General features: G+C 51.1%; 1 protein-coding gene across 8 annotated transcripts in view; it reads left to right on the forward strand.

Annotated features, from left to right (window-relative positions):
- Window positions 1-17,747, forward strand: part of PANX2 (pannexin 2) — a 52,578-nt gene that overhangs the window by 24,764 nt on the left and 10,067 nt on the right. For 3 of the 8 annotated variants that reach the window (XM_082242462.1, XM_082242463.1, XM_082242464.1), the window contains one exon: window positions 12,856-13,055. The exons of the other annotated variants lie outside the window; for them this stretch is intronic. In XM_082242462.1, coding sequence (XP_082098588.1) covers window positions 13,028-13,055 — 28 coding nt within the window. In that variant the 5' untranslated portion in view covers window positions 12,856-13,027. The remainder of the gene's footprint in view (window positions 1-12,855; window positions 13,056-17,747) is intronic. 8 annotated transcript variants of the gene reach the window in all.

Consider the following 17,747-nt stretch of genomic DNA (forward strand, 5'->3'; position numbering starts at 1 on the left):
TCTGGAGGAGGATCTCAGTAATACTGAGAGAGACGCAGCAACGCAGGCAGGAAGCAGGGGAGAGAAAGGGGTGAGAGACACGTCCAGCGAAAATAGTGGGGAGGTGTCAGAAGCAACTGCAGGGAGACCCATGCTTCGTCGGAAGCTGTCACGTCGTGAGTCCAGGAGACGTGTTTCCGTTAAGGAACTTCTTTGTTGGAGGCGTTTCCGCAAACAGCCACTGTCGGACTCTAATAGTGACTAGAGCAGACATGTCTGAGGAGCTCTGTTACACACAGAGGTTTGTGGGGCCGCACAAACTCTGAAGGGGCACCATTTTAAGCACAAGCAGCTAATCATCCCCTGATAGCAGTCCGACAGTCTCTGTACGCTGCCTGTGCAGGAGAAAGCATCATGAGCGACCCAGCCGGAGCCGGAGTAGCAGGGGGAGGAGCTGATCCAAGCTTGGAAGAAAGATACCGAGCATTGGAGGTCCAACTGGCGCTGCAGACGGCGAGGCTCGAGGAGAGGAGGGCTCAAGATGCAGACAAGAAGGGGAGAACCACTCAGTTCCCCAGAAAGGTACCAGGATTGGTGCAGAAGTTTCGGGGGGACCCCAAGGATTACCATGCCTTTAGGACTGAAATGCAATATGCCCTGAATGTCCAGTTTGATGAGTTCCCTGATGAGGAATCTCGAGTTGCTTTTGTAATTGGGCATCTTGAGAAGGGCGCGCGAGACTGGGTTCGACCCCTGATGGCAACGCACAACGATATCCTAAAGGACACTATGAAATTCTTTCGTGCAATGGATATCATGTTTTCCAGCGACATTGAGGAAGGGGCGGTGCGCAGACAGTTAATGGCTTGCAAGCAGGGAAGCAGATCTGTCCGTGAGTACTGGACTGAATTTACCATGCTGATTCACAGATTGGGGTGGGATTTATCGGCAGCACCCATTCAGATGCTATTTGAAGAAGGTCTTTCTTCAGCTGTGAAAGACGAGCTGGCCAGGAGCCCCAGGGCGGTGTCTATGGATCAGCTGACCAAATCTGCGCTGACCATTGGAGCGCGCCAGGAGGCAAGAGCCTTGGAGAGGCGGGAAGGGAGAGGGGAACGTTGGAAGGAGTTACGCATTCCAGACATTCCTGAGCCAGCTTTCCCGCCGGCAGAGCCGATGGAAATCGGAACAGCCCGCGCGCGCGCAGTTTCAAAGCCCAGTGAGGGGGCGAAGAAGGAGGGAAAGGGAGCCCGGAAATGCTATCTCTGCCAACAGCCAGGCCACTTTGCCAGAGTCTGCCCCCAGAGGAAGGAATGGCAAGGAATGGTGGGAGCTGTTGAGGGGGAAGAGCAGGGAGAAACGGAGCAGGTAAAAGCCAACGCCTGGTTGCCATCAGGGCACTGCAGCCAGGTCAAAGAGCAGTGAAAGTGCCCCTTCCCCAAGTGCCAGTGCCAGAAGCTCCTCGACCTGCTCTAGTGATTGAAGTGTCGCTAGAGCTGCAAAATGGACACCCCCTAAAAATAAAGGCACTGTTGGACTCAGGCAGCTCCTGCAATTTTATGAGCAAGGAGTTTGCTGCTGAACACCAGATACAGACTATCCCTTTAAGCAACCCCCTGCAGGTGACCACGATCGATGGCAGGGAACTGTTGGGAGGAGGAGTCAGCTTGCAGACCATCCCAATGATAATGAGGGTGGCAAGGCACACAGAACTGATAGCGTTTAATGTGGCCACCTTGGGAGGTGCTCCCATTATTTTGGGAATGAGCTGGCTAGCCCTACATGATCCGCTGGTGGGCTGGCATCAAAGAGTGGTTTCCTTCGGTTCCGCACATTGCTTAGAACACTGCAGGGGGGAAAAGGGGTCAGCAGGGGCCCAAGCCACCCTGGCAGGGACTGAAGTAATGGAGAAGGGGAAGGTGCCACCACAGTATGCTGATCTCAGCGACGTGTTCAGCGAGAAGGAAGCTGACCAACTACCTCCGCATAGACCCTTTGATTGCCAGATCAATTTACTCCCCGGAGCACAGCTTCCTGTAGGCAAGTTGTATGCCATGTCAGACAGGGAAATGCAGGAGTTGCGAGCGTTCATTGACAAGAACCTGAAGAGAGGCTTCATCAGAGAGTCCAAGGCAGCGGGGGGTAGCCCAGTGTTTTTTGTGGACAAAAAACACACGGACAAGCCGAGGCTGGTATGTGACTTTCGGGCCTTAAATGCAGTGACCGAGCCGGCGGCTTTTCCTATGCCCAGGATTGATGATATTTTGACCAGGGTGCGGAAGGGAAAGATTTTTACAAAGCTGGACCTAAGGGGGGCGTACAACCTGATACGTATAAGGAAAGGGGATGAATGGAAGACCACCATGTTCACCCCTTTGGGGGCATTTGAATACTTAGTTATGCCTTTTGGATTACAAACAGGCTCCGCGTGTTTTCAAGCTTTCATGAACCACGTACTGGGGCCTTTGCTCTACAAGAATTGCGTGGCCTTCTTAGATGACGTGTTGGTGTATTCGGAGAATGAGGAGCAACATGTGAGAGACGTCAGAGAAGTGTTGAGCAGGCTGCAAGCCAACAGACTGTGGGTGAAACTGGAGAAGTGTCAGTTTCATACCAAGGAGGTGGAATTCCTGGGGTACCGCTTGTCAGACAAGGGGTTGGCCATGGACCCCGGCAAGGTTCAAGCGGTGCTGGAATGGAAAACACCCAAGACCAAGAAGGATGTGCAGAGGTTCCTAGGGTTTGGAAACTTTTATCGTAAGTTCATCCGAAACTTCGCCCACCTGACGGCGCCCATCACGGACTGTCTCAGCAGCAAAAAGAAGTTTGGACGGCGGAGGCGGAGCGAGCGTTTGAGGAACTGAAAAGGGCCTTCGCCTCTGAAGAACAACTTCTGCATGTGGATTTACAAAAAAAGCTGAGGGTCGAAACAGACGCATCTGACAGAGCCATAGGGGCGGTGCTTCTTCTGCAGCCGGGGAAGGAGGAGTCAGAGTGGCGACCGTGAGCCTTCTTTTCGCGAAAGCTGAACAAATCCGAGAGGAACTACACGGTGTACGACCGGGAACTTCTTGCGATTCATGAGGCTTTCCGGAGATGGAGGCACCTGCTAATTGGTGCACAACATAAGGTGCAAGTGTGCACGGACCATAAGAATCTAGAGTATTGGAGAACTGCGCGAGTGCTCAACCAACGGCAGTTGAGATGGGCCCAGGAGTTCTCCAAATTTAACTTTGAGATTTGTTACGTGCCAGGCCCAGAGAACGTTAGGGCGGACGCTCTCTCACGCAAACCTGAATATTTGGAAGGGGAGGGAGCACCCGAAGAGACCCATGTCATTCCAGAGGACCGCTGGGTGTGTGGGGCGGCATTGGTGGGGCAAAGGGAACTGGTAGAGGGTACGGTGCAGGATGAATACGCCCAGGACAAACTCAGGGGTCTCAGGAGGGAGGGAGACAAACCCGGGGGTTTTGAGGAGAGAAACGGGGCGTTGTACTACAAGGGAGCGTTATATATACCTGAAGGGGAATTGAGGGAAAAGGTACTCAAGCAACTGCACGATAGCCCCACAGCAGGGCATTTTGGGCAACACAAAACCATGTGGCTGGTTACCAGGGAATTCTGGTGGCCCAAGGTCAGGGAAGATGTGCGGGAGTATGTGAGAGGGTGTGACCAATGCCAACGAGCCAAGGGGGAGAGGCGGGCACCGGCAGGTTTATTAGAACCACTACCCACGCCTGAAAGACCATGGGAAGCAGTGGCAATAGATTTCATGACTGATCTGCCAAGGTCCAGAGGGAAAACAGCCATCATGGTTGTGGTAGACCTGTTAACCAAGATGGCCCACTTTATAGCCTGCTCACATGCGGTCACAGCGGAAGAAACCGCTAAATTGTTTGTGGAAAATGTGTTTAGGCTGCATGGCGCCCCCTTGAGGGTGGTTTCTGACCGAGGGAAACAATTTACTTCCAGGTTCTGGAGGAAGCTCATGAGCTTATTGCATGTAGAGGTGAATTTCTCAACTGCCCGTCATCCAGAAACCAACGGGCAGGCGGAAAGAGCTAATGGTGTCCTCCAGCAATATTTGAGGTGTTATGTGAATGACAGAGAGAATGATTGGGTGGAGAAGCTGGCGTTGGCAGAATTTGCCTACAACAATGCAGAGAACGTGTCCACGGGGATGAGCCCCTTTTTGGCTAATCACGGGTGTCATCCCCGAGCCTTCCCAGGGGGGGAAGGGGAGAACTGGAGCGTTCCAGCTGCAGAACAGTTCGTTGAAGAAATGGAAGCGATCCATCGCCAGCTCCAACTTAACTTAAACAGGGCTAAGGAGGAATATAAGAGGCAGGCAGACAAAAACAGAAGGGAAGGGGAAAGCATTAGGGTGGGGGACCAGGTGTGGCTGTCCACCCAAGGGTTACCATTCAAAGGGGGTTGTAAGAAGTTAAGACCCAAAAGGCTGGGCCCATTTGAAGTCACGCAGCAGGTCAACCCAGTGGCTTTCAGACTCCGGTTACCGAACCACATGAAGCTGCACCCAGTGTTCCACAGGTCGTTGCTGTCACCGTATAAAGGGGACAGAGAAGGGAGGGTCAATAGGGGACCAGCTATGGAGGAAAAGGAACACAGCTACCATGTAGCGGAGATTCTCGATTCCAGGTGGAAGGGAGATCAAGTAGAGTATTTGGTAATGTGGGAAGGGGAGCCGGAGTCGGAAAACACCTGGGTCATGGCAGAGGATGTAGATGACGAGGTTTTGATAGAAACTTTTCATCAGAGATTCCCTCGTAAACCTCAGCCGGTGGCGAGGTTCCGGAGGGAATACTTTGCCACCACCGACGAAGAAGAAGAGTTGGAGGGGTTCTCTGATTCCGAGGCGGAGGAGGATTCAGCGAGCCGGAACGAAGACCGATGGAGGGAAATGTTCGAGACGTCTGAAGATGAAGAGGATTCTTTTCGGGGTTTTAGCTCCTCACCGCCCAGAGGAGAGAGTAGGGGCGGGGGGGAAGGGGGCCCTGGAGGGGAGGTGGATGTCAGGGAACTGACATCAGAGGAAAGGGAGGTGGTAGGGCTCCCAGAGGCTGGGAGAGAGTCAGCAGCTAAAGCAGGGACCAGCAGGGGGAGCGAGGGGTCTCTGGAGGAGGATCTCAGTAATGCTGAGAGAGACGCAGCAGCCAAGGCAGGAACTAGCAGGGGAGAGGAAGGGGTGAGAGACACGTCCAGCGAAAACAGCGGGGAGGTGTCAGAAGCAAACGTAGGGAGACCCATGCTTCGCCGGAAGCTGCCACGTCGTGAGTCCAGGAGACGCGTGTCAGGGAACTGACATCAGAGGGAAAGGAGGTGATAGGGCTCCCAGAGACGGGGAGAGACTCAACAGCCAAAGCAGGGACCAGCAGGGGGAGCGCGGGGTCTCTGGAGGAGGATCTCAGTAATACTGAGAGAGACGCAGCAACGCAGGCAGGAAGCAGGGGAGAGAAAGGGGTGAGAGACACGTCCAGCGAAAATAGTGGGGAGGTGTCAGAAGCAACTGCAGGGAGACCCATGCTTCGTCGGAAGCTGTCACGTCGTGAGTCCAGGAGACGTGTTTCCGTTAAGGAACTTCTTTGTTGGAGGCGTTTCCGCAAACAGCCACTGTCGGACTCTAATAGTGACTAGAGCAGACATGTCTGAGGAGCTCTGTTACACACAGAGGTTTGTGGGGCCGCACAAACTCTGAAGGGGCACCATTTTAAGCACAAGCAGCTAATCATCCCCTGATAGCAGTCCGACAGTCTCTGTACGCTGCCTGTGCAGGAGAAAGCATCATGAGCGACCCAGCCGGAGCCGGAGTAGCAGGGGGAGGAGCTGATCCAAGCTTGGAAGAAAGATACCGAGCATTGGAGGTCCAACTGGCGCTGCAGACGGCGAGGCTCGAGGAGAGGAGGGCTCAAGATGCAGACAAGAAGGGGAGAACCACTCAGTTCCCCAGAAAGGTACCAGGATTGGTGCAGAAGTTTCAGGGGGACCCCAAGGATTACCATGCCTTTAGGACTGAAATGCAATATGCCCTGAATGTCCAGTTTGATGAGTTCCCTGATGAGGAATCTCGAGTTGCTTTTGTAATTGGGCATCTTGAGAAGGGCGCGCGAGACTGGGTTCGACCCCTGATGGCAACGCACAACGATATCCTAAAGGACACTATGAAATTCTTTCGTGCAATGGATATCATGTTTTCCAGCGACATTGAGGAAGGGGCGGTGCGCAGACAGTTAATGGCTTGCAAGCAGGGAAGCAGATCTGTCCGTGAGTACTGGACTGAATTTACCATGCTGATTCACAGATTGGGGTGGGATTTATCGGCAGCACCCATTCAGATGCTATTTGAAGAAGGTCTTTCTTCAGCTGTGAAAGACGAGCTGGCCAGGAGCCCCAGGGCGGTGTCTATGGATCAGCTGACCAAATCTGCGCTGACCATTGGAGCGCGCCAGGAGGCAAGAGCCTTGGAGAGGCGGGAAGGGAGAGGGGAACGTTGGAAGGAGTTACGCATTCCAGACATTCCTGAGCCAGCTTTCCCGCCGGCAGAGCCGATGGAAATCGGAACAGCCCGCGCGCGCGCAGTTTCAAAGCCCAGTGAGGGGGCGAAGAAGGAGGGAAAGGGAGCCCGGAAATGCTATCTCTGCCAACAGCCAGGCCACTTTGCCAGAGTCTGCCCCCAGAGGAAGGAATGGCAAGGAATGGTGGGAGCTGTTGAGGGGGAAGAGCAGGGAGAAACGGAGCAGGTAAAAGCCAACGCCTGGTTGCCATCAGGGCACTGCAGCCAGGTCAAAGAGCAGTGAAAGTGCCCCTTCCCCAAGTGCCAGTGCCAGAAGCTCCTCGACCTGCTCTAGTGATTGAAGTGTCGCTAGAGCTGCAAAATGGACACCCCCTAAAAATAAAGGCACTGTTGGACTCAGGCAGCTCCTGCAATTTTATGAGCAAGGAGTTTGCTGCTGAACACCAGATACAGACTATCCCTTTAAGCAACCCCCTGCAGGTGACCACGATCGATGGCAGGGAACTGTTGGGAGGAGGAGTCAGCTTGCAGACCATCCCAATGATAATGAGGGTGGCAAGGCACACAGAACTGATAGCGTTTAATGTGGCCACCTTGGGAGGTGCTCCCATTATTTTGGGAATGAGCTGGCTAGCCCTACATGATCCGCTGGTGGGCTGGCATCAAAGAGTGGTTTCCTTCGGTTCCGCACATTGCTTAGAACACTGCAGGGGGGAAAAGGGGTCAGCAGGGGCCCAAGCCACCCTGGCAGGGACTGAAGTAATGGAGAAGGGGAAGGTGCCACCACAGTATGCTGATCTCAGCGACGTGTTCAGCGAGAAGGAAGCTGACCAACTACCTCCGCATAGACCCTTTGATTGCCAGATCAATTTACTCCCCGGAGCACAGCTTCCTGTAGGCAAGTTGTATGCCATGTCAGACAGGGAAATGCAGGAGTTGCGAGCGTTCATTGACAAGAACCTGAAGAGAGGCTTCATCAGAGAGTCCAAGGCAGCGGGGGGTAGCCCAGTGTTTTTTGTGGACAAAAAACACACGGACAAGCCGAGGCTGGTATGTGACTTTCGGGCCTTAAATGCAGTGACCGAGCCGGCGGCTTTTCCTATGCCCAGGATTGATGATATTTTGACCAGGGTGCGGAAGGGAAAGATTTTTACAAAGCTGGACCTAAGGGGGGCGTACAACCTGATACGTATAAGGAAAGGGGATGAATGGAAGACCACCATGTTCACCCCTTTGGGGGCATTTGAATACTTAGTTATGCCTTTTGGATTACAAACAGGCTCCGCGTGTTTTCAAGCTTTCATGAACCACGTACTGGGGCCTTTGCTCTACAAGAATTGCGTGGCCTTCTTAGATGACGTGTTGGTGTATTCGGAGAATGAGGAGCAACATGTGAGAGACGTCAGAGAAGTGTTGAGCAGGCTGCAAGCCAACAGACTGTGGGTGAAACTGGAGAAGTGTCAGTTTCATACCAAGGAGGTGGAATTCCTGGGGTACCGCTTGTCAGACAAGGGGTTGGCCATGGACCCCGGCAAGGTTCAAGCGGTGCTGGAATGGAAAACACCCAAGACCAAGAAGGATGTGCAGAGGTTCCTAGGGTTTGGAAACTTTTATCGTAAGTTCATCCGAAACTTCGCCCACCTGACGGCGCCCATCACGGACTGTCTCAGCAGCAAAAAGAAGTTTGTTTGGACGGGGGAGGCGGAGCGAGCGTTTGAGGAACTGAAAAGGGCCTTCGCCTCTGACGAACAACTTCTACATGTGGATTTACAAAAAAAGCTGAGGGTCGAAACAGACGCGTCGGACAGAGCCATAGGGGCGGTGCTTCTTCTGCAGCCGGGGAAGGAGGGGTCAGAGTGGCGACCGTGTGCCTTCTTTTCGCGAAAGCTGAACAAGTCTGAGAGGAACTACACGGTGTACGACCGGGAACTTCTTGCAATTTATGAGGCCTTCCGGAGATGGAGGCACCTACTAATTGGTGCACAACAGAAGGTGCAAGTGTGCACGGACCATAAGAATCTAGAGTATTGGAGAACTGCGCGAGTGCTCAACCAACGGCAGTTGAGATGGGCCCAGGAGTTCTCCAAATTTAACTTTGAGATTTGTTACGTACCAGGCCCGGAGAACGTTAGGGCGGACGCTCTCTCACGCAAACCTGAATATTTGGAGGGAGAGGGTGCACCCGAAGAGACCCATGTCATTCCCGAGGACCGCTGGGTGTGTGGGGCGGCATTGGTGGGGCAAAGGGAACTGGTAGAGGGAACGGGGCAGGATGAATACGCCCAGGACAAACTCAGGAGTCTTAGGAGGGAGGGAGACAAACCCGGGGGGTTTTGAGGAGAGAAATGGGGCGTTGTACTACAAGGGAGCGTTATACATACCTGAAGGGGAATTGAGGGAAAAGGTACTCAAGCAACTGCACGATAACCCCACAGCAGGGCATTTTGGGCAACACAAAACCATGTGGCTGGTTACCAGGGAATTCTGGTGGCCCAAGGTTAGGGAAGATGTACGGGAGTATGTGAGAGGGTGTGACCGATGCCAACGAGCCAAGGGGGAGAGGCGGGCGCCGGCAGGTTTATTAGAACCACTACCCACGCCGGAAAGACCGTGGGAGGCAGTGGCAATAGATTTCATGACTGATCTGCCCAGGTCCAAAGGGAAAACAGCCATTATGGTGGTGGTAGATCTGTTAACCAAGATGGCCCACTTTATAGCCTGCTCACATGCGGTCACAGCAGAAGAAACCGCCAAATTGTTTGTGGAAAATGTGTTTAGGTTGCATGGGGCCCCCTTGAGGGTGGTTTCGGACCGAGGGAAACAATTTACTTCCAGGTTCTGGAGGAAGCTCATGAGCTTACTGCATGTAGAGGTTAATTTCTCTACTGCCCGTCATCCAGAAACCAACGGGCAGGCGGAAAGAGCTAATGGTGTCCTCCAGCAATATTTGAGGTGTTATGTTAATGACAGAGAGAATGATTGGGTGGAGAAGCTGGCGTTGGCAGAATTTGCTTACAACAATGCAGAGAACGTGTCCACGGGGATGAGCCCTTTTTTGGCCAATCACGGGTGTCATCCCCGAGCCTTCCCAGGGGGGGAGGGGGAGAACTGGAGCGTTCCAGCAGCAGAACAGTTCGTTGAAGAAATGGAAGCGATCCATCGCCAACTCCAACTTAATTTAAACCGGGCGAAGGAGGAATATAAGAGGCAGGCAGACAAAACCAGAAGGGAAGGGGAAAGCATTAGGGTGGGAGACCAGGTGTGGCTGTCCACCCAAGGGTTACCATTTAAAGGAGGTTGTAAGAAGTTAAGACCCAAAAGACTGGGCCCATTTGAAGTCACGCAACAGGTCAACCCAGTGGCTTTCAGACTCCGGTTACCGAACCACATGAAGTTGCACCCAGTGTTCCACAGATCGTTGCTGTCACCGTATATAGGGGACAGAGAGGGGAGGGTCAATAGGGGACCAGCGATGGAGGAAAAAGAACACAGCTACCATGTAGCGGAGATTCTAGATTCCAGGTGGAAGGGAGAGCAAGTAGAGTATTTGGTAATGTGGGAAGGGGAACCGGAGTCGGAAAACACCTGGGTCAGGGCAGAGGATGTAGATGACGAGGTTCTAATTGAAACTTTTCATCAGAGATTCCCTCGTAAACCCCAGCCAGTGGCGAGGTTCCGGAGGGAATACTTCGCCACCACCGACGAAGAAGAGGAGTTGGAGGGGTTCTCTGATTCCGAGGTGGAGGAGGATTCAGCGAGTCGGAACGAAGACCGATGGAGGGAAATGTTCGAGACGTCTGAAGATGAAGAGGATTCGTTTCGGGGTTTCAGCTCCTCACCGCCCAGAGGAGAGGGAGGGGGCGGGGGGGAAGGGGGCCCTGGAGGGGAGGTGGATGTCAGGGAACTGACATCAGAGGGAAAGGAGGTGATAGGGCTCCCAGAGACGGGGAGAGACTCAACAGCCAAAGCAGGGACCAGCAGGGGGAGCGCGGGGTCTCTGGAGGAGGATCTCAGTAATACTGAGAGAGACGCAGCAACGCAGGCAGGAAGCAGGGGAGAGAAAGGGGTGAGAGACACGTCCAGCGAAAATAGTGGGGAGGTGTCAGAAGCAACTGCAGGGAGACCCATGCTTCGTCGGAAGCTGTCACGTCGTGAGTCCAGGAGACGTGTTTCCGTTAAGGAACTTCTTTGTTGGAGGCGTTTCCGCAAACAGCCACTGTCGGACTCTAATAGTGACTAGAGCAGACATGTCTGAGGAGCTCTGTTACACACAGAGGTTTGTGGGGCCGCACAAACTCTGAAGGGGCACCATTTTAAGCACAAGCAGCTAATCATCCCCTGATAACGCGTTTCCGTTAAGGAGCTTCTTTGCTGGAAGCGCTTCCGCAGGCAGCCACTGTCAGACTCTACTAGTGACTAGAGCAGACATGTCTGAGGAGCTCTGTCACACACAGAGGTTTGTGGAGCCGCACAAACTCTGAGGGAGCACAATTTTAAGCACAAGCAGCTAATCATCCCCTCATAGTACTATAATTATATTTCTATTAAATGGGGGGAATACTTAGAATGAATATCACCACCACTTCTTAGTTGAGATTTCATTCCAAACTCTTTTTATGATGTATTTTGTGTGTGTGTGTGTAAATTTTATGTTGTAAGCCACCCTGATATCGCTGGACGAAGAGTGGTATACAAATCTAATTAATAATAATAATAATAATAACACAGTGGTACCTTGGTTCCTGAATAGCCTAGTTGTCAAACAAATTGTCTCCCAAACGCTGCAAACCCAGAAGTAAGTGTTCCGGTTTGCAAACGTTTTTCGGAAGCCGAACGTCCGACGGGGCTTCCAATTGAGTGCAGGAAGCTGCTGCAGCCAATAGGAATTGCTGCCTTGTACCAAAAGGTGTATAATGTAAGCACTTGTGACGCGAGCAACCAATCAGCGTTGACCTATCTTGGAAACCATTGATATTCAGTCCTAGGCAGCATTGGGATCAGACCTCAGTGGTGATTGAGCCCAGACAAATGTCTGGGAGAAGCTGGTCAGCAGAGATGCATCAGTACCATAGGATAGCAGCTCAGAGGTTTAAACCAGAGGTGATCACCGTTCAGGTCCAAATCAGTAGCTATGAGATGCATCCAGAATGTTGGAAGATTGAACTGGATCTGTGGCAGCCTTGAGTTTTAACAGTTCGCCTGATGTTCATAGACAACAAGGAAATCCATGCCTATGAAGCAGCTATTGTTTTCCTTGCTGGCGACAGAGGAAAGGAAGCCCACCCCTTAGCTCTCCCTTCTCCACCAACCGTCTCAGTAGAAGACAATTTTTCAGTTAGCTTTCTAAGTAGAATACGTTTCTGTGCTGGCTGCTGGGGGAGAGGGTTCCCTCCATGACTGGCATGGAAACACAGGATACGAGCCTCTGGGCAGATTCCACAAGAGTATTGAGGGGCTAGGCCAAGGATGAGAAAGCCGTGGCCCCACAGCGGCTTTTGGACTCCAACTCCCACCAATGGTCAATGGTGAGGGACAGGAGTTGTAGTCTAACAACAACTGGAGGAGCAGATTTTCTTCACTTCTTGATTAGGCAAAGCTAGCAGGGATATCGGGACACGGGTGGCGCTGTGGTCTAAACCACAAAGCCTCTTGGGCTTGCCGATTGGAAGGTCGGCAGTTTGAATCCCCACAACGGGGTGAGCTCCCGTTGTTTGGTCCCAGCTCCTGCCCACCTAGCAGTTCGAAAGCACGTCAAGTGCAAGTAGATAAATAGGTACCGCTCCAGCGGGAAGGTAAACAGCCTTTTTGCGCACTTCTCTGGTTCGCCAGAAGCGGCTTAGTCATTCTGGCCACATGACCTGGAAGCTGTCTGCGGACAGATGCCCGCTCCCTCAGCCTATAGAGCGAGATGAGCATGCAACCCCAGAGTCGTCCGCGACTGGACCTAATGGTCAGAGGTACCTTTACCTTTACCTAGAAGGGATATCAGGCAATGGAAGGCAGCAGTGTTCACCCAGACGACTCTCAGGAGCCAATCACCTGCTTTGGCCCCTGCCATCTTCTCAGAAAGCCCAGCCTGCAGAAGCCATGACTCTTGCCTATGAGTGGCTTATAAAGGAGTGGTTGCCAAACATGGCGCCAGAGTCCTCGATTCACCAGTTCATGGTGCATTTCATCTGATGATACATTCAGTGGCAGCCATTGTTTTTGTAACAGTTTGTGGATTTCCATTTTTAAAAATCACCTGGCCCAAGTGAGGAAAGCTGATACGTTTACTTGCTGGCAAACAAAATAGAACGAGTTTCATTTAAACTATTTTAACCGATTTATCATTTCTTTTCCAGAAAGAAGAGGTTCCGGGGACATGGTTGTTCTTTTAAGCTGATTCACAGGAACGATGCAATGCCTGCTTTTCACTCAATTAAAGAAATCAAGGAATTCACATGTTGTGTTGTATTTTTGTTCAGCTTAGAAGAGCGCTAGGAGATTTCTTTCTGGGCACAGTTGCGTAACATTATGGTACAATATGGGCACGGTCTAACAGGTGTGCGCTCTTGTGCAGCTCTCATTTCAGCCGAGTTTGCACATGCAAAGCTTTGGGTGGATTGGAAACGATGTGCATCATTACATTCTTTTGTCCTATGTGAAGCCTGTTATTCGTGCACAATAGCTCTCTCCATTAGCTGAACCCGCTGTGCTTTCTCTCTTGTTTTTCACGCTGAGGTCTGTTGTTGCAAAGGTCAAAGAGCCCGTCTTTCAGTATTACCTAATGCCGTAGAATACGCTCAAATCCAAACGATGAATGCCTGCTTATTAGGAAGCTGCATTTATCGGAAAACAAGCACTTTCAGGTAGCATGATCTCAGCAGAGAGGAGTTGTGTGTCGAGGGCCAAACTACGTAACAGTTTCAGAGCACTGATTTTGCTGCTGCTGCTGCTGCTGTTTTCAAAAGATGTTATCACTTATTCTGGCCTCCTTGTTTAGCTGTTTCCAAAGGACCAGCCATGCCAGTCTGTTGCAGAAAAAACAACAGTGTCTTGTTTCGCCACATTTATTACTGCATAATATTTATTACGACATCTAAAGGCAACCCTGTTTTGGGAAATTTTTTAATGTCTAATGTTTTACAATTATGTGTTTTGAGCTGCCCAGTATAGCTGGGGAAATACAGCCAGATGGGTGTGGTATAAATAATAATAAAAATATTATTATTATTTATAGTTTTTTGAGATCTAGAATCGCTACATCAAGTGTGCTAAATATTATCCTCAGCAGGAATATGGAGGGGTGTGTGTGTGTGTGTGTATGTGTATGTGTCTGTGTAAAAAGTGAGGTCAGGAGGAAATTAAAATGCAGAGTTTTCAGTCTGTGACAATTAAAGCTTACATGTATTCAAAATAAGCAGCCTAGTGGCCAGAAGCAACTGATGATATCACAAGCATTCCAGCGTTGCTAAGGCACTTAGCTTGCCATATGTTTTCTTGCTTGATCTTATTGATTTGAATGAAATCCTGAACAAGGTGGATTAGCAATGCTATAAACATGGTTCACACCTACATGTTCAAAACAGGGCAGCTGATGTTTAGGATTAGAGAGTCCCTTCTCCTAGATCAGGGGTTAGCAAACTTTTTCAGCAGGGGGCTGGTCCACTGTCCCTCAGACCTAGTGGGTGACTAGACTATATTTTGAAGGGGGGGGTGAACGAATTCCTATGTCCCACAAATAACCCAGAGATGCATTTTAAATAAAAGCACACATTCTACTCACGTAAAACACACTGATTCCCGGATTGTCCGCTGGCCGGATTAAGAAGGCGATTGGGCCGGATCCATCCCCCGGGCCTTAGTTTGCCTACCCATGTCCTAGATGGGCAACGCTCCCAGTTGATGAGCCCTATCTGCCCCTACCAGGGACGCGGGTGGCGCTGTGGGTAAAACCTCAGCGCCTAGGACTTGCCGATTGCATGGTTGGCGGTTCGAATTCCCGCAGCGGGGTGAGCTCCCAGCTCCTGCCCACCTAGCAGTTCGAAAGCACCCTTAAGTGCAAGTAGATAAATAGGTACCGCTTTATAGCGGGAAGGTAAACGGCGTTTCCGTTTGCTGCTCTGGTGCTGGTTCGCCAGAACAGCTTCGTCACGCTGGCCACGTGACCTGGAAGTGTCTTCGGACGGCGCCGGCTCCCGGCCTCTAGAGTGAGATGAGTGCACAACCCTAGGGTCTGTCAAGACTGGCCCGTACGGGCAGGGGTACCTTTACCTATCTGCCCCTACAGCATATGCAGAAACCACCTTCTTGACCGTTGTACCCGTTACTGGTCTCATCAACTCAATCCTCCTGAGCCTGTTTCCTATAAAGAATTAAAAGAATTCTGCTTAACAACCTGCCTCATGGCCATAGCCAGTGAATCAGATTTCCATGCAGATGAGTGAGTGGGATCTGCAAGTCTCCTAGGTTTCCATGCTGACTGCAGAGAGGAAGAGAAACCAATTCTTTAGTCTGTCTCTTCTAAACCAGCCCTTTGGGTTCCCCATCCACAGAGGCACACCAGCCCATGCCAACGCACTGCTCTCAGCTTACCTCTTTCCAATCAGGAGGTGAACTTGGAACAGCAGCTCACACAGAAACACATTAGGAATGGGCTCACCTTCTTACTCTTCCATTCTATATTTATTTTCTATAAAATGCCTTGTCGGTGTTAGTTGGGAGCATATTTTCATTCAGGGGGAAAAGACAGGTAACCTACTTTGTGTGAAAAGTATAGATAGCCATGCAGGTCCAGTAATCCAAAATTGGCAACGAGATAATAACTCCATTTTGAACACGTGACTATGCGCAGTGAGAAGTTGTACTGGGATTGTGTGGTTTAAGGAGGCGAGGTGTAATGCTACAAATATATTTCTTTATATTAGCAGGGTTTCCCATACGTTGGTCTCCAGCTGTTTTTGGACTACAATTCCCATCATCCCTGACCACAGATCCTGCTATCTAGGGATGATGGGAGTTATAGTCCCTTTCTTCCTTTCCTTTTTTGCAAGTGATTGCCTTCACTTGATGTTGAATAGCTTGTGCTAAGTCATGATGAGACCTACTACAAAGGTATTTCGGGAACTGCTTGCCGTAATATTGTCAGGAAGTGTATGGGATGTAGAGGTCATTCACACAACACATCTCTTCATGTGTCCCGTGACGGGAGTCACTCTGTTTCCAGAAATCATGCAATATGAATCAGCTTGAGGCAACTTCTTACAGAAGGCTAGCCTTGATATGACTTTGTCCTATATGGTAGCCTGAGTCACGGTTGTGTGATCACAATCCACTGAAATGTGACAGTCTTTGTACTTTCAGTATACATCTTCCAAAGCTAGATGTTAATAGCATTATTTTAAGAGCTCCTTGTCAGGGCACTGTGAATAATTTAGCCCATTTCCTGCATTTAGTAAAGGAGCATCTGTGAGCTGTTACGAATACAGAATAGACTCACCCATGCAGATCCCTTGCCCAAAACTATTATTGTGTCACTGTATGCCACAGTAAATTTTTCCCTAGAGAACGCTTGAAAGCAAACATTTGCAGAATCCTTAGCGGCAAACACGAGTATTCAGATGCAAAAAATAATCTTTGGCAGTGCAAGCTACAGAAATGAGGCAAAATTAATTGCAGCCCTATCGAAATCAGTTAGACAGACCCTCCCACACAAGTGAAACAAGGCATTCCTAACTGAATTAATAATTTTATAGCACATGCAAAAGACCTATCATTACTGCAAGTGGAGCTTAGATGGAGGCTTGTATATTGTCGACAGTCCTTGTGTTTCTGTGCACTATCTGAGAGCGTTGTGGACAAACTCACACGTGGCAGGATCCCATCGATAGGAATTGGTCCCATGCCTGAGTGGCTGAGAATTGACTTTACTCCCACAACAGCATCATGAAGTGCAGAACTTTGTCTTTGCCTATACAGTGGATGGCAGACATTCACATATGTAGGACAAATTAAAATGCTTTGTTTAAGTACCGTATTTTTCGCTCTATAGGACGCACTTTTTCCCCTTCAAAAATGAAGGGGAAATGTGTGTGCGTCCTATGGAGCGAAGACGCCATAGCCCCGCGACCCTCTCCCGGCTGGAGAGGTGACACGCGGCTATGGCAGGAGTCTCTATAGCTGCGCGTCACCTCTCCAGCTGGGAGAGCACTCGCGGGGCTAAAGCAGCCCCCCACGAACCTCTCCTGGCTGGAGAGGTGACGCGTGGCTTTAGAGGCTCCTGCCATAGCCGCGCGTCACCTCTCTAGCCGGGAGAGCGCGCGGGGAGCTAAAGAAGCACCCCGCGACCCTCTCTCGGCTGGAGAGGTGACGCATGGCTTTAGAGGCTCCTGCCATAGCTGTGCGTCACCTCCCCAGCTGGGAGAGCGCACGCGGGGCTAAAGAAGCACCCCGCGAACCTCTTCCGGCTGGAGAGGTGACGCACGGCTATGGCAGGAGCCCCTCCGCTGCGCCTTTCCGCTGCTCCCTGACCTGCTCTTTGGGCCTGGTGGTGGGCTTCCCCCCGCCAACCCCAAAGAGCAGGTCGAAAGGAACCTGAAGCCTGGAGAGCGAGAGGGGTCAGTGCACACCGACCCCTCTCGCTCTCCAGGCTTCCAAGGTAGCCGACTGAACGCACCTTAAAGGGCACCTTGTTTTAGAGCGGGAAAACAAGAGGGGGAAATTCTCCCCCTCTCTGCGCAGCGCCTCCTGCCGCTTCACTGAAGGGGCGCTAGGCAGAGAGGGGGAGAATTTTTTTTCCTTGTTCTCCCCCCTCTAAAACAAAGTGCGTCCTATCGTCCGGTGCGTCCTATCGTGCGAAAAATACGGTACATTCCTGGGGTGGGAGGAAATCTCCATTCAGCCATAAGATTTAGAATCCTACTCTTAAATGGTGTCATAGTTACAGGATCTCTGTTAGCCAACTGGCTGGTTGCTCTCCCCTAGTGAGAACTTTTGTATCAGAAAGGGCTTTGAGATCCCTGGATTAGTGGGTTGCAGAGGCTATGCTTTAAGTTAGATTTTAATTTCTGATCGTTTTAAATTATTGTAAGACACTAACAGAGCCTGAATTGTCTAAGTCAGGGGTCAGCAACCTAAGGCCCATGGGCCGAAAGCGGCCCACAGGGGTCGTTTGACCGGCCTATGATTCGCCTCCGAACTGAGTTGCCTGCTCACGTGCTGCACTAAACCCGCGTGGCACGGGGACTCACTTTTG

The sequence above is a fragment of the Podarcis vaucheri genome (assembly GCF_965113315.1).
Source record: "Podarcis vaucheri genome assembly, contig: SUPER_10_unloc_1, whole genome shotgun sequence".
NCBI lineage: Eukaryota > Metazoa > Chordata > Lepidosauria > Squamata > Lacertidae > Podarcis > Podarcis vaucheri.